This window comes from Lolium rigidum, chromosome 5 (assembly GCF_022539505.1).
Source record: "Lolium rigidum isolate FL_2022 chromosome 5, APGP_CSIRO_Lrig_0.1, whole genome shotgun sequence".
Classification (NCBI taxonomy): domain Eukaryota; kingdom Viridiplantae; phylum Streptophyta; class Magnoliopsida; order Poales; family Poaceae; genus Lolium; species Lolium rigidum.
In genome coordinates this window covers 5,454,361-5,471,479 of record NC_061512.1, presented here as the reverse complement: position 1 = coordinate 5,471,479, position 17,119 = coordinate 5,454,361, and the positions used below count along the sequence as shown (strand labels likewise).

The 17,119-nt window shown below is 47.4% G+C and overlaps 1 protein-coding gene across 1 annotated transcript; it reads right to left on the bottom strand.

The window, feature by feature from the left end:
- Positions 1 to 4,997: 4,997 nt before the first annotated feature.
- LOC124655031 (protein downstream neighbor of son homolog) lies at positions 4,998 to 9,749 on the bottom strand. Its single transcript, XM_047194002.1, has 14 exons — positions 9,647 to 9,749; positions 9,002 to 9,075; positions 8,805 to 8,922; positions 8,588 to 8,676; positions 8,351 to 8,513; positions 8,080 to 8,273; positions 7,379 to 7,590; positions 7,185 to 7,280; positions 6,678 to 6,793; positions 6,166 to 6,267; positions 5,967 to 6,076; positions 5,745 to 5,832; positions 5,290 to 5,489; positions 4,998 to 5,205 (listed from the first exon to the last, which is right to left on the bottom strand). The coding sequence occupies exons 1-14, from the start codon at positions 9,746 to 9,748 to the stop codon at positions 4,998 to 5,000; spliced, it is 1,872 nt and encodes a 623-aa protein (XP_047049958.1). The 5' UTR covers position 9,749.
- Positions 9,750 to 17,119: the final 7,370 nt, after the last annotated feature.

Here is a 17,119-nt window from a genome sequence, read left to right as displayed (position 1 = left end):
CATCTTCGAATCAGCTAACTGCTAAATTATTCCCAAGATCAATGCTAATATATAATCAGAGCAGAGGTTTTGAAGCAACTCTACAATGACAGGAAATCACAGGAGCAGTACCTTGAGAGACAGGAAAGAAGTGGACAGGGCAGTCATCTGCTCCTCCAGCCTGGTGTTCTTCTCAACCACAGCCTCATACTTCTCCTGCAAAAACAGATTCAGAATCCAAGCATATAGATAATTCAGCATAAATGCAGCAAGCTGCGACTGTAAAATAACAACATGAGCTGGGAAGTTTGGTTATACAGAACCTTCAAGAACAAAACCTCCTCCTCCAGCTTGTCATTCGCCCGTGCCGCGCTCGCATACTTCTCCTGAAAACAAACACACAGCAATGACTCCAGCATGAGCAAGTGGAGAAAAAAATCAACCAGGAAGACAGAATTTTATTATTTGGATTTGGCTTGGCTGACATTTCTAGCTAGATAACTAGATAAGTATCATGAACTAGCTGAATAGCTAGATAACCTTCACAGAGGTTGCTAGCTAGGTCACTAGATAAGTAAGGAGCTACTGAATTTAATCTGAGCATGTGCTGCCCCCCAGATTAGTGTAGTGTAGGTTTACCTCCAAGGACATAACTTGCTTCTCCAGATTGTCATTGGCCTTCACCATACACCCATACTTCTCCTGCAAATAAGATATGAATTCAAGATCAGCTATCCACCTGCACTAACATATATACTCCATTGAACAAACAAAAAAAAAATTAAGCTTTCTATTTTTTTATAGTGGTACTGGAAACAGATATGTATTCTGATTATTAGTAATTTGTATATTAAGTATTATGTGCAGTACATCTCCAGATCATCAATGGAAATAAAAGGTGCTTGCCTAAACATCAACCTTAAGCTTATTATAAAAATTGTGAGATGCAAAGCCGAGAAAGGTTAATTTAGTACAAATGTCTGCAAGGCCTTCACAGAGGTGGCAGATTAAGAGCTGGAAATGTACCATGCATTGGAAAAGAAAACCTTTCCTGCAACTTACAATTTTCTGATGCAAATACGGCAATGTACCTCAAAAAAGCTAAAACAAAAAACTTGCCACTTCAAAGCAAAATTCAGAAGTTCTTTCTTTGACTGAAACTCCAAGATCAAAGATTTCACAAAAGAGGAACTAGAAATGTGGACACCCTGTCAAATGTACCATGCATTGGGAATGGAAACCCAATCCTGCATCTTGCAGTTTTCTGATGCAAGTGCTGCAATGCACCTCACAAAACCCAAAACCTAGACTTGCCATTTCAAAGCAACTCAAATATCAAAGTTCTTTTCTTTTATTGGAACTCCAACATCAAAGTTTTCACAAAAAGAAGGGACTGGACGTCTGGACATGTACACTCCCTGACAAGTGTGTAGCACATAACTAAGGGGGTGAGCTCCTGTCAAAGTCATCCATGCATGCCCCATTTTCTCCATAATTTTGAAAGCAGATCTACACGATGATAAACGAATAGATGGATATCTCAGTTAGTTGAGTGTGCTCACCTGATAAGGCTCATGAGAAATGTAGGCTTTGACGGTCTCAGATTTCACTTCATTGCTCAATGTGCCTGGATGTGCCTTCATGAGCTGCTCCATGTGCCTTCATACACAAATTGAGAGCAACAAAATTAAACAACACTAGCATTGCTACTTGCTCTATGCAAGAATCATAACAGTATACGGAATTGCAGTGCAAAATTGACACCAAGAATGCAAGAAAGGGAAGAAATTGCAGGAGAAGAATCTTAAATCAGGGCAACAAAGTTCAGTGTTAACACAACACTGGCATTGCTACTTGATGCAGAAAGAATCTTTACGATGAAGTTCAGCACCAAAATATGAATTTGAGAGCATTGCTGCTTACTACATGCAAGAATATAGGAAATATAGTAGTATGAAGCATTGCAGGGCTAAACTGACAGAAAATGCAAGAAAGATGGGAAATTGCAAGAGAAGGAGGAAGAAAAAGGAGACCTTTTTACTTGGGCGAGCTCCGTGGCGAGCTCCTGCACCTGCCTCTTCATGACCAGCGCGCAGTCATCCGGCGACACGGGGTCTCCGAGCTTCCAGCCAGGAGGCGGCAGCCAGTACGGGTCGGCGACGCCGGCGTCCCGCCGCATGGCCGCGAGCCCAGCCGGCTCGAGCCAGTACTCCATGGCGCCCTCGGCGTTGTGGCGCCGACGCAGCCGCTCGTCTCCGCCGGGCGCCACCTTGTCCTTGGTGTGCTTGAGGAGGTGGTCCAGGAGGCCCGTGTCGCCGATGAGCTTGCGCGCCTCCTCCCGCAGCTGGCGGCGCTGCACCGGCTTGCCGGCGCGAGCGCCCAGCGAGCGCACGACGCCGAGCAGCGCCGCCTCGGCCGCGAAGTAGCGCCGCGCTGACCACCGGTCCACCATGGCGCGCCCCTCGCCGCCGGGCTCCTCCGCCTTGACGAGCTTGTTGTCGGGAGTTGCGGGCTTCGTGTCGTCGGTCTGCGGCTCCTCCTTCCGCCGGCTGCTCTTGCTCTCCTTCTTGACAAGCACCACCGCCTTGCGCTCGTCCTGGCCGCTCTCCTCCTCCTCCTCCTTCTTGGGCAGGAACTTGCTGGGGGCACGGACATCCTTCGTCTTCCTCTTTATCTTCCCCTCCGTCCTCCTTGCCACCCTGCGCTCGTCCTCCTCCACCACCACCGCTTCCGCTTCCTCCTCCTTCTTCGGCAGCAGAACCTTCCTAGGACGCTTGGCGACGGCACCTCGCGTTCTATCTCCTTCCTTCCGCTTCCTCTCCCTCGCATACACCTTGAGGCGCTCCACGTCCTCCTTGCTCTCCTCCGCTCCCCCCTCGCTGGCCGCGTACACCTGCGCCACGGACCTGTCGGCGAGCACGGCGCGAGCAGGCACGATGGTCTCCGCGGCGTCGATCTTGGAAGCGGTCGGCTTCCGCGCCTGCCGTGGCCTCTTCCTGGAGCACAGGCGGCTGCAGCCCGCCTTCCTCCTCCGCTTCTTCTTCTTCTCCGCCACGGTTGCCGCCTCCTTGTGCTCGCCCTCGGCCTCGCCGCTTGCCTCCGGCTCCGGCTCCGCCTTGACCTTGGGCTCGGGGTCGGTCTTGGCGTTGCTGGAGCTCTCCCCGTCGGCCTGCGCCACGAACGCCGCGGCCGCCTCGAGCGCGCTCTGGGCGCGGGGCGGCGCGAGGGCAGCGTTGGCGCGTCGCGCGGCGCGGTGCACGTAGCGGACGCGCTTCCGGACGCCCCAGCTGACGCCGGTGCCCTGCAGCGCGAGGAGGCAGAGGTGGGCGTCGCTCGGCGTCGGCGAAGGCGGGGACGGGACCGGCGAAGGAGGAGGCGGGGACGGCGCGGGCGCGGTCGGTGGTGCAGGCTCCGGCGCCGGCGCTGGCGGTGGCGGAAGGTCTTGCTTCGGGGAAGGCGGAGATGGCGCTGGAGGCGGCGTGTCGTCCTTGAGCTTGTTCTTGGAGAAGTCGTAGAGGCGCAGCGGAGAGGGCGCGGGAGGAGGCAGCGCAGGCTGCTCCTGCGGCGTGTGGTCCTTGAGCTGGTTATTGGAGAAGTCGTAGAGGCGCGGCGGGGAGGGCGCGGCCGGCAGGTCCAGCGGCGGCGTGTGGTCCTTGAGCTGGTTCTTGGAGAAGTCGTAGAGGCGCGGCGACAGCTCCTGCGGCGGCGTGTGGTCCTTGAGCTGGTGCTTGGAGAAGTCGTAGAGGCGCGGCGGGGAGGCCCAGTAGGCGTCGTCGTCGTCCCCGCCGCCAAGGCCGAGGAAGCCGAGGCGGTCGTCGGCCATGGCGCGGCGGCGCAGGACGGCGTGGATGGCGGCGGAGGTCATGGCGCGCGGTGGACCGAGAGCTCGTCGGCCTCCTCCCTCCTTCTTGGCGAACGGAGCAGGAAGGACGGATTGCGTTGCAAGAAAGCGGCAGCGGTGGTGGAGGACGGGAATAAGAAGACAAAAGATGACCGGCGCTGCTGGGGAAGGGGTGGCAGGGGCCGGACTGGTCAGAGAAGAAGGGTGGTGCCGTTGCCGTGGTGGTTGGTGTGTGGCAGCTTTGCTTTGCTCTGGTTTGGTTTGGCAGGAGCACGACCGAGCTCCATCGTATCCCTTCTATGGCTGGCTGTTCCTGGTCATGCGACACAGCGCCAGGTGCGTGATCCCTCTCGACAGACCTGGAAAAGGAAATCGTCTCGGATCAAGGGAAAGCGCAGCAGAGAGAGAGGATGGGTGTGTATGAGTTCCGTTTCATCTGCTCTGTTCCCGCCAAAAACCAATACAAAACGACAGAAGAAGAAGGGTATCTATTGGTTTTACTCTTGGTTAATCATTACCAAATCATCAAATACTTCCTTTTCTAGAGAGAGAGATAATCTAGTAATTATTTAACTACAGAAGAAGAGGAGTATTTACTCTTGGCTAATCACTACCATATGATCGATAAAGACCCAAAAGTACAGATGGAAATCATCACACAGCAGTGGCAACATGATAAGCCTGACCAAACACCAAACCCGTCCAAAAAGACAAGAAAAAGAGGCGCCACTTTCTTTCCTTTGTCCCAGTCTGGCCCTGCTGGTCAAAGATCCTCCCGCCAAAAATCATCCAGATAAACAACGAGCAACTGATTCAAAATAATACACTATTTAACAATCATTTCTCCGTTCCTTTTTCCGTAGCCACGGCTCCATTAAACAAACAACCAGTCAAGTGTAACAATATGTCCTGTGAATAAATCACCAGCACAGGCTCAAAAGTTACAAACCACCTCCACACACGCGCGCTTTCCAGAATCCTCTGCAAAAGCCCAGGCTTTGGATGCCGCTCCTACAAGGCTCTTCTAGCTTCCATCTACGCCATGGGGCTTCTTGCCGTGGAGGCCTGGAGGAACAAAGTGTGGACGGAGCAGCCTTCCACACTGGAACACCAAAGGTTGGCTGCGTACAAGGGCCAGCCTCTGCTCCCAGACACCACTCCGGGGCGTCCAAGGAGCTCAGACGGTCGTGTGCGCTACGTACTCGCCGTTGTTGTAGCTGAGGCGCCGGAGCGAGGCGGTGTGCAATGACGGGACCAGCACAGCGCCAGGGACACCCAGGGCCTCGCAGCCGCCGTCGGGTGTAGGCGTCTTCGACGGCTGGGTGTTTCCGCCTACAGAGGCAAAGGCGGCGTTCAAGCCCATGGACGAGGGCTCGGTCGCGATCCTGCAAGAACCCAAGATCAATCGTTTTTCAGTGCGCCCTGACAAGATTACAAACAGGGTCATGACAGGGAGGTGTTGTACTTACGTTACATCAAACTGATCCGCGTCCGCGCTCATCGCGGCGCAGACGCCAGAGACCACCCACGGCGGGATGACCACGTCCTTTATCTCCATGCTGTAGCACATGTTGCCCCCTAAAGGAGGAGCAAGCGCTGATCCGGGTTCGTCGATGGCAACAGAGGAGGCCGAGCCGGTGTCGGCTTTCCTCATTTCCCTGCATATGACCTGTAACGGGGTAATCAGATTTTTTTAGTCAGCCAATTGCAACCAGGTAACTTCCCATTGTATGATTACAATGTTAAAAAATGGTATGGCTGGTTCTAATTCAAGCAGATGAATAAGGGCTTCTAGTCAGAGTGTTTTGCAACTTATTAACAGATAATCAAATGAACAAGATAAATCAATACTACTGTGGACCATTTGGCTTGCCTAAGGTAGCACGATGAAAACAAAGTACTCCTATATAGAAATGCAAATTACCTCTGGAATATGGAGGCAACTATTCTGAAATGGCACTGGTGAATATAACACTGGGACATCAGTGGCAGATAATGAATTCAGAAAGGACCTGAAAAAAAATCAAATTTAGGCTATACAACATGAAATGAAATTCAGGGGTGCTAAAGAGAACAGAATAATTAGTCGAGATTGAGCAGGGGTGCTAAAGAGAACAGAATAATTAGTTGAGATTGAGCACCCTACTTGTAGTTCAACAGGACATCATATAAGCCATGAACGCTCTTGTTGCCAGTAAATGAAAGGAGGGACTGTGTGGTGTTATCCACCTCAGATAGAGCATCTATATGAAGTGTCTGCAAGTTCGATAAAAATATCCCACTAAGTCAGTAGCTGCAGCCTGACTACAGCAAATAAAGGAAAAGGTTGAAGAAGCAAATGGAACCTGGCCTAGATTGAGTGTTTGGATTTTTGAAAATTCAATCAGGTCATCCTCAGTAGCCTCCTCCACTTCAGTATTGCAAAGAGGCATAGAAAAGCGAACACCCTGCAAGAATGCAGTCAGATTGTCAAATAATCATTGATCCAACATGACAAAATTGACTTCAACCACCAAAAAGATAATGCTTTCAGTAAAATGGAGAAACAGAAGTACCATTGGTTAAATCACAAAAGTATGAATGATTTACTCACATGTTTGCACATGGAACTAGTACTAAGTTGCAAGTAATCAAAAAATGGGAAAAAAAATGTAATGAAGAAATCTGGAATAGCCTTGCCAACCAATGAATTGATATAACTTGATGAACACTGCCAGTTACAAATTAAAAGCAGTAATATAATGAGGTAATAGTTGGTCGGCAACAGAAATGTTGCATTGTAATATGTAGGTAGATAACTAGATATTTTGACAAGAAATATGGAAACAATAGTGAGCTATGGAAAAGATTAACTCACATGTTTTCGGAGTAATGACCGTATGCCACGGGTAGATTGTGATAAGTATGCATTACAAGACTGCTTCTCCAAACAGTTTCCGCCAATAAATAGAGCAACAAATTGTGCCGTATAAACTAGAACAAAAAAAATTGTGTTCAGTACGATGAAGGAGGGTTAGGCATGGAGTAAAAGTCTAGTAGAACCTTAAATTTAATTAATTCCAAGGAGTATGAAATGGGAATGCAAATGAAGGTGACCTTGAGACAAATGCTGCATTACATGTTCAGAATTATCAACCTTATTATTAAAAAAAGTGTACGGCAGACAGAAATATATATTATATACAGCCAGAAATGCATCTTCCCCTTCATAAATGAAATTTCAGACAAACTGTCATGAGCTATTGCTTTTTTATAAGAAATAATACAGAAACATTGTGCATGTACAAATGAAAAGGATTATCATTCCCATATAAATGACTTGTCAAGTAAATGGATAATTGAGGTCAGAGGAACAAGAAGATACCATAAAAGATATTCAACATATTGTTCCGGAGCATGTAGTAAAGATTCTGAAACGAATCTTCCCAGTCCTGATACCTTTTGTCAAGGAATTCTTTTTCTACATGCCAGAAGGGGAAAGAGTAAAGTGATACATCCACCAAAATTACAGGGATAATTTATCTTAAAAATACACGATAATTCAGGTCCAGTGATTACCTCCTCGTGCAGTTGATGAGAGCATAACAGATACGATGGAAGCCGGTAACACGGATTGTGGATATACCCATGACTGGAGTGCCCTCGAGAATAAGAGTTCCTTGTTGCTCTCGGGCCTTGTTCGTCGTGAATTTTGGGACCTACCACGATAACTCTGAGAAATGGGTCCAGCAATACTGCCCCTAAATAAACTTGTACTTAAATTATGACACCTGTTACAAGCCAGAGTTATTATTATAATTAGGGTCTTAGAGGCAGAAAATCTAAATAAACATAACGAAGACAATAATAGAAGACAACTTGCAAGTAATTCTGAAATTTTTCCCTAGTGACTCTATGTTGAGAATGTTGCACTACTACCTCTGTTCGGCTTTAATCGACACATGGATATAAGACAAATGAACTAGCTCTGGTTCTAATCAAAGTCAATTAAATACGAGCGGAGGGAGTACATAATATCGCCTAGAGCATTGAGCGTAGGCAGCAATAGTACATTGAAATGCGTCAAAATTTTCTTGCACATGTAGTTAAGATTCTTATGTGATTAATAGGCACATGACCATTGCATAACTAATTTTCATAGAGCCAACTGAGATATGTCACCAGTTCAGCAGTTTGGAATACTTGGGGAGAGTGTGTTTTCTAAACAAAGAAGCTTGGAAGATAAGAAGGAAATACTAGATAAGCTAATGCCAACCCACCACTTCACAGAAGATGATGAAACAAACTGCAGAGTAGTCTTCAAGGTGAGATCCAAAGGAGCTCTTTTTCCTGGTATTGTAATCTTAGAAGGGCATGCCTCTGAAGACTTCAAAGGAACATCACCAATTTGTATGTTAGTAGCATTGGGGGCTCCAGAAGCATCACGAGCTCCAAACCCTTTCATCACTTTTTCCTATCATAAGGCACTAGAAAGATTAGTGCATGAGGTAATATACGTATACTGTAGTGCAATAGGTAGATGCTCCTTACCATGTCAAATTTGTTAGATCCAGCCTGCTTCTCATCACCAACATGAAGCTCAGATACACTCCGTAGAGCATTCTCACTGTATTTCTCAGCTTTCCTAAAGCCTGGCTTTGCTGCCTCCGCAAGCGATGGAGTAGAAGAGTCCAACTTAGCAGAGTCGCCATGGCTTGTGAAAAAAGAATCCATATAAGAGCATGAGCATGATACAAAATAAGATACAACATCTGGTCAAACAATTACCGTGGGAACAAAGATGATACAGATTCAGACTGTGAAGTCGTTACAGCGACAGCAGACTTGGGAGCCTTGTCATTATTCGGTAAAGCATCCTGTTTTCAAGATATTACAGTCGCAGCATAATTAATACTCCAACCAACATGATGCTATGAGAGACTATGCAGAGCAATGAAAACCATTAAGCCCAACGAAATGGATAATACAGTCTCAGATGTCTAACCTTGCAATTTTCCTTTCCAACATTTCTGGATTTCTTCACTTGGAAGACCTCTGTAACACGTGTGTTGATATATTTTGAAATCTTTGGCTGTTCTGGGTTTCTAAGCCCATTGCTTGACCTAGACCCACAAGATGATTATCAAATTCCTTATCAACGCACAAGAAGAACACCACTATGCATAATTACATCGGACTTACCTATCAAACGCCGCAGAAGCAAATAACTGGTCATTAGCAACCTTTTCAGATGTGTGTCGCTTCAACTGCTCTCCCTGCAGGAAACAATGGTTGGAATAACTTTCAGTGTCCAACTGCAGCCATATGCCATATAATGCTACAGTAGGATGTGCCTTGTAGCTAATAATTTCAGTGATGTGGCTACATATTGTGGAGGCGTGACATTCGGTCACATCATTTGTATTTGTATAGCCTCACAGGTGAGAGCAGCATACAAGTTTGATTTAGCAATTTACCCGATGTAGCATTTGCAGCAGATTTGAGTTGGTAGATTACAATGGCGTGGTACATTAAGGTCTTATTTGTGACCAGTTGAGCGTTGCATTTTAAAGCTAGAATTTCATTAGCAGTAAAGAACTTTGAGACATGGCGTTCGGTTGTATCATTGGTATAGCCTCACAGGTCATAGTAGCATACAATGGCAAGGTACATTAAGGTCTTATTTGGGACCAGTTGAGCGTTGCATGATAAAGCTAGAATTTCATTAGCAGTAAAAGAAGTTTGATGTCGAATTCCACCAGATTCCCCCAGATGCAGTATTAATGATCAATGACAACAAAACAATCATGGGTTAGAGACAAAAACAAAGTTTAACAGAGGCATTACCCTTAGCTCCGAGGGGGTCTTCCTCTTCATCCTCGGGACCTCCGCTGGCCTCCCGATCAGCGCGCCACCGCTCACAGCAGATTCGACGGCAGCCTGCGCCATTATATCCTCGAAGTCCTCTATCTACCTCTGCCGCATCCCGCCGTGCCTCAGCGTCGCCGGCGGACCCTTTCACTCCATCAGCCTGCAACCGAAGAGCGGCGTTAGGGTTATTTCCCGCATCTCGCTAGGAGTGATCTCGGAAGGGGGCGTTACAGGCGGTAAATGGCATACAAATGTATCATTATTTCGGTAGTGATGTTGTTTTGGTGAGGAGGCGTAGGGGGGCTGGATCTGAACGGCGAACAGTAGGATTAGCCCCAGAAACCTAGTCTGGTGCCAGATCAAACCGTACGGGAGGGGCGGCCGGTGGCGTGTTGCGGCAGATGGCGGGGGACCCTATCTGGGCGCCGATCCGGCGGCTAGCGGGGCGGGCGGGTGCCGGCGGCGAGGACGGGGTATGGAGTTAGGTTTTAGTGTTTCCTGGCGGCAGCAGGCGGGTGGGGGAGTGGAGGGGTCCGGCGAGCGGGGGCGGGAGCGCCGGCGATGGGGATCGTCTGGGAAGGGCAGGTAGGTGGCGCTCACCTGGAAGCCGGGAGGTCGCCGCCGCGGGGAAGCTTCCGGGAAGGGTCCGACGGGCGCCGCTCGCTCCTTCCCTTCCGGACGCGGCGGCGGCGTCGGAGGCGCGCAGGTGGATGGGATTGAGACGGCGGAGGAGCGGGAGTGGAAGTGGGCGGGGCGGCGCGGCGCGGAGGGGGAAATTTGCCCACGAGGTGAGAGATAGAGAGCCTGGAGGGTGCGAATGGGGACGCCAAAAAATTGGGGCAGATTTCGAAACGGAGAATTTTCGGCCCCAGCCCGCGCGCTGCCTCCACGCACATCCGCTCTACCTAGGGTGTGTTTGGTAGACTGGGGGAGCTCAGAATATCTCATCTCAACCCAGCTGATGAGCCTATACTTTGATTGGTAGCTCGGCTCGGTCCGTCTCAACACTGCTGGGCTCATACGGAAAAAGGCTCTCAGCCAGGTCGGGTTGTGAAGCTGGAATCGAGCTTCACAAGTCGACCGAGCTGAGCTCGTCCCGCAAACAACCGTAGCGACGCTCCACCGCACCCCCGGACCCCGCACCCCCACCTCTTTTCCCTCCCCATTCTCCCCCTTTCCTTCTCCTCTTGCTTCCGACCTTCCTCCCGCCCTCCTCCTCTCCCGGCGGCCGAGCTGCAGCAAGGGATGCCGGGGGCTCGCGCCGGCGCCCTCGCGCCCGCCACCGTCGACGTGAAGGGTCCCGAGCCGGTCCTCTTCGCGCTCCAACCCTCCACGTCTCCCGCACGGCCGAGAAGAGGCACGAGGTCGCCGGCCCGCCACCGCCGACGAGGAGGCCTCCAGCACGCGGGCCGTGTCGCTCAACCGCCGCCGCACGGCCCGCCACCGTCGACGTGAAGGCTCCCGGGCCGGTCATCTTCCCGCTACGACCCTCCTTCGGCCCTCCACGTCTCCCGGCACGACCGAGCGGAGGCACGACCTCGTGCCGGCGCCCTCCGGCCCGCCACCAACGACGAGAAGGCCTCCGGCACGCCGCCGCCGCCGCCCACGGCCCGCCGCCGCCCCGCGACACCGCGGCGAGAAGAAAGATGCCGACACGGTGTGGTGCTTTTTTGGACCCGATTGCTTTTTTATCTTTTTGTGCGAGGGCTCTTGTGTAAAAGTTGGACCTCTCGTTATTTCTCAACCCATACGGTCTACCAAACACGAGTAACTCAGTCCAGCTTCTCCCAACACATACAGGCTAACAAACATACGACAAAATCTCAGGCCAACTTGTATGAGGTGAGATATCTCAAGTGGGAGGGTAAATTCCAAATGACCCGGGCTACCAAACACACCCCTAGTTTGCTTTTCCACCCGTGAGTTTCCACTCCATCGCCTCCTATGCTCCAACAAGGCAACAAGGGCTGAAACCGGGACTAGGGTACAAGAAAAAGGCGAACCAGCTACGATTATTTCTGGTCTCTGTCGACAAAAAAAAATTGCTCCCCCATATATTTTGAGCTCAAATACGACAATCCAAGCAGGATTTTTAGTAAAGGTTTCTCTCGCTTTATCACTGACACTGCTTCGGTACAAGGGACTACACCAACCCCTTCCCCTGTACCGCCGACTTCTTCTCCAGCTTCGACAGGCTCTTCATCGCGTTCGGTCTCTCCATCGCCAGGCTACACCGTGCAGCAGCCCCCTTCCACTGTCCCTCCTCCCGTCGTTCAGCCGACGGTGAGTCGAAGTGGCCGGTATGCTCTTACAGATGATGGGGCTAGACCTACGGATGAGGACGTCATGCAGAGAGCCATGCGGCGAAAGGCCGAGAAGAATCTCGACACAGCTGGTAATAAACAACCATCCAAGTCTTTTACTTCTTTTTCAGATTCTCGCATTTCTTCCAATTTTTTTTTTTTTTGAAACCCAAGACTGTGAGGCAACAGCCCCGCAGCATTTTATTACTCTCAATTAAAGAAAGTTATGTACAGAAACCAAAAACAAAAGAAAAACTATGTACATCAAGGAAAAAAGGCTCTAAGGTAGAGACATAATCCAGTCTAACAGTCTATCCTTATGCTTCTGTTCTATCCTATATTGCAACAAAGAGATATCATGAATAAACTTCCCCTTCCACTTAATGAAAGAGTGAACCTCAGCACTGAAGATCTTCCCATTTCTGAGTAACCAAATATTCCAACAAGCCAAGATGACTACTTCCATGAAAAAAGGCTTAGCAAAATTCTTCCTTGCTCCATTCAAAACCTGTTGCATGTCATCAGTACCCACCCACTCAATCACGTAAATAGTTCCAAATTCTCCTGCTGAAATTACACTCAAAGAACAAGTGGATACGATCTTCATAACTTCTACCTGGGCAAAGCACACAATGTTCATCATCAGTGACATGCCAGTGCCTTCTCTTCAGCAAGTCTCTTGTGTTTAGTCTATCTGATATCAGCATCCAAGCAAACACCTTATGCTTCATGATACAACATGATTTCCAAAGCCATTTATATACACTAGGCACCTGTATGTGATCATGAATGTGCTTATAGAATCTAGCCGAAGCATAATGCTCTCCCCAAATATACACCCACTGATCATTGTCTTGTGTCAAAGGATTATCCTGTAAAATTTGCTTGACCTCCCCCAATTCCTGGTAAGCTTGAACAGACAGAGGCCAATAGAACATTGATTCCAAATCCTCCTCATGATACATATCCACCAAAGATGCATTTGGCAAGAGTGCATAAGAAAATAGCCTGGGGTATCTTTGGCAGAAAGGTAAAGAAGAACCATTGACTCTCCAATTATCAGACCAGAACAATAAGGTATCACCTTTGCCATGAATAACAGCTGCTACTCCTCTGAAATTATCAACTTGCTTCATGACATCTCTCCACCAAAAAGAACCACACAATTTCTCCTCATGAGGCACCTTACCCTGATAATGTGCAAACCATACCAGATCAACCCAAGGTAAAGCCTTCCTATTATAGAACTTATCCAGGAATTTAATGAGTAGAGCAGCATTCTGCTTTTGAAAATTGACAATCCCCAATCCTCCTTTTAATTTAGGCTTACATACCAATTCCCATGCAGCTAAAGACTGTTTTGGCATACCATCCTTATCTCTCCACAAACACTGTCTCAGAATTCTATCCAATTGATTAGTCAGCCCAATGGGCAGTTGCAAAGAACACAGGAAATGCAATGGCATAGAAGACAGCGCAGAATTAATCAACTGCAAACGTGCCCCTTGAGATAAAAAACTAGAGCTGGATGTTAACTTCCTCTCAAGACGACACACCAATGGTGACAATTCAGTAATTGTTGGTTTAGTGATGCCAACAGGCAAGCCCAAGTAAGTAAAAGGCATTTTACCCACCTGACATTGAAATACATCAACCAGTTCTTGGAATAAATCCTCAGGAACATTAATTGGTAACATTTGAGACTTGTCAAAGTTAATCTTTAATCCAGTTGATAATGAGAACTTTCTCAAAGTATCCTTTATGAGCAACAGCTGATCCTTATCAGCAGGCAAAATAAGTAAAGTATCATCAGCATATTGGACAATAGGGAAGTCAGGGTCATTTGTGTGGATAGGCAGTGTCAATAACCCTTGCTGTACCAAGTCATTCAGCACAGACTACAATAGATCAGAACCAAAGAGATAAAACAAAGGAGATATTGGATCCCCCTGCCTTACTCCTCTTTTGCACTCAAATTGTTTCCCAGGTATACCATTCAAAAGAATAGAAGATGTACCAGTGGATAAGATGATTCTAGCCCAATTTATCCATTTATCATTAAATCCTTTATACCTCATAACTTGCAGTATAGCCTCATGCTCAATAGTATCAAAAGCTTTAGCAAAGTCCAACTTGAGGAGTATGATTGGTTTTTTAGAGGCATGGCACAAGTATAGATATTCAAATGACCAAGCCAAACAATCTTGGATGGACCTGCCCCTCAAGAAACCATATTGATTCTTATGTATACAAGAAAGAATTTTATCTTGCAATCTATTTGCAGCCAGCTTAGTGAGAAATTTCACACACACACACACTTGTCAAAGAGATGGGCCTAAAATCATTGACCTGCACAGGGACAGGCTTTTTAGGTACCAAGGTGATGAAAGAGCCATTAATATTCTTGAGCTGAATAGTCTCATCATAAAAATCAGCAGCTAGTTTGTAAAAATCTTGCTTGACTATAGACCAACACTTTTTTAAGAACAAACCATTAAAACCATCAGGCCCAGGAGCCCTATCTGCTGGCATATGCTTGATTATTTCATCCATCTCTGTCTCTTCAAAGGGCCTAGTTAGCTCCTGCAAACCATCCACCTTGTGCAGGATTCTATCCAAATCAAATTGCATAGAGATGGACTCAGACCTGCCCATCCTCTCCTTATACTCCCTCCAAAACAATCCTGCCATACTATCATGATCAGTTACTTCATTCCCATCAACATCTCTGAGCATAGAAATAGTATTCCTCCTATATCTTTCAGTAGTCATGGCATGAAAGAATTTTGTGTTATCCTCCCCAAGTTGAATCCACCTAATAGTGCAACGCTTCCTCCAGTAATTACACTCAGCCAGGAGCAAGCCATCCAAATGCTCCTTAACAATTCTTCTGAAATTAAATTCAGCCACATACAAAGGCCTTTGCTCCTCCAAAGAGTCCATTGATAAGATCACTGAATTACAGTTCTTGATCATCTGTTTCAATTTAGCCATACTAACATGCCACTTCTTCAGTTCATGCCTTAAGGTCTTTAATTTGTCTGCCAAAATAGCTGAGCTATAATTCTTTTTAGACCCCTTATCCCATGAACTCTTAACATATTCCAAAAACCTAGGCATATTAACCCAATAGTTGTCAAATCTAAACAGAGATGCTTTGGGTATATTGGTATCCACATTTAACACACATGGCACATGGTCAGAACCAATTTTTGCTAGGGGAAACACCATGGTATTGGGATAATCTGTTATCCAGATTAGCACCGGTAAAGAACCAATCCAACTGCTCTAATAATGGCTCCTTCTGCATATTAGACCAAGTATAAGCTCTGCCTTTGATAGGTAATTCAAGCAACCCCAAGTGACCAATAATTTCATTAAACAAGAACATATCATTGATATCACCTCCAGGCCTGTTCCTATTATCTTGTGATCTCACAAAATTAAAATCCCCCAAAATAATCCAATTCTCATCAGCTGGAATATGTATATTATAAAGCCAAGACACAAAGTTATCCCTTTCTTCCCCTTGGCAGGGCCCATAAACACAAATCAAGTTCCAAGACTCACTATTATGCACAGAAGTGAATTCAACTTGCACCCCATACTTGACAGATTGTACCAACATACCAGTGAACACAGAGGAGTTCCAAATGACAATTATACCCCCAGAAGCCCCCATAGATGGGGAAAAAGCAAAGTTATCAAACCTTTTGGGGCAAAATTTTCTAATAAGGGTCCAGTCAAAAGATTCACATTTAGTTTCTTGTAAGCAAATCACATCACACTCACTTTCCTCTATCTTGGATCTCACTTCCCTTTGTCTATTATCTGAATTCAAACCACGAACATTCCAACAGAACACACGCCATTTTCTCTTATACACCACAGTCATGAGGAATAAAACAAAATACTTCACCAGGCTGACACATAATGCCAACAGAGCCCATAATATAATAGTGCTTTAATAGTTCATACACCATGGTCATACTACTGAAAATAACAGTAACTTCACTGCCATAAACCCATAACACCAACACAAAAGTAACACATGACACCCACACACCAAAAGCATCCCACCAGCAGCGATGCTTGCCAAGAAGCGAATAACGGTTGCAACTTATTCATTGGGTGACTCCTTTCCTTGCTCATCACCAGGACCAGCCTCAATCTGTTCCTTGCTCAATCTATCAGGTGCTATCCCCAATGAGTAACCCACTCTCTGCAACATAGCCAAAGGAATAGGTGGCACAGGTACTGATTGTTCCTCATTCCTCCTTTCCTCCTCCTGAACCTTCTCCTGCCCCACTGCCTCTTGTTCCATTGTCATCAGCAAGTTCTTGGCTCTCACCTTCTTCCTAATCTTAGGATGTACTGCCAACACAGGTGTTGGCCTATACCCATCCATCTTGAGGTAGCTTCTAGTGAACCTCCTTTCTGTAGATTGCACCAGAGGTGCGGTGGCCTTTGTTCTCCTTTTCTTAGGTCTGGGACTAAGGATCTCATGCTGCAAGACTCCCTGCAGCTCATGTCTTTTGTCCACACTACTAACAACATCAGCACCAATCATAGGCACCTGCAGCCAACCAGAATCCATGAGGCTCACAAGGTGCTGGGTCCCCTTTTGCAAGTCCAACACTGACTCAGTCCCAAAAACTTTCTTCAGAAAACCAAAAGGAACAGAGAGTCCCTTAGGCACTTGCATACAAAGCCATGAAGGAAGAGCCAATTGCAAAGCTTGTGCATACAACATCTCAGGTGGCAATGTAGGCCCCACCACTGTATGAACCATTCCAATATTGAGCACATTGTGCAGTATCTGCAAACCCTCCTCCTGTTGCTGGTGCTGCCCTTCCATCATGTTAACTGAAGACCCTGAGCTGTCAGACATATTGATCACCATAGACTCCTGAATATCATGGAGTACCACTTCACCTTGCTCCCAAGCACCCCAACCATCATGTTGCACATTGTTTCCCAAACCCCAACCACCTTGTTGCCCATGAGGGCCCCCCTGATTTCCTTGCTGATCATGCCCAACATCCTGCACAGCATCCCACCCAATCTCTGGAAACTGAGGATTAACAAATATGTTGTTGTTGGCCTGGAGTTCTCCTGGGAAAGGATGAGGATTACCATCTGGTGG

Excerpts from the sequence above, each read along its gene's own strand:
- LOC124655031 (XM_047194002.1), bottom strand. The coding sequence starts at position 9,748 with ATGGCGCAGGCTGCCGTCGAATCTGCTGTGAGCGGTGGCGCGCTGATC. Across the intron at positions 8,923-9,001 it reads GCTTCTGCGGCGTTTGATAG|GTCAAGCAATGGGCTTAGAA; the intron begins GTAAGTCCGATG and ends TTGTGGGTCTAG. Across the intron at positions 6,794-7,184 it reads TATGTTGAATATCTTTTATG|TTTATACGGCACAATTTGTT; the intron begins GTATCTTCTTGT and ends TTTTTGTTCTAG.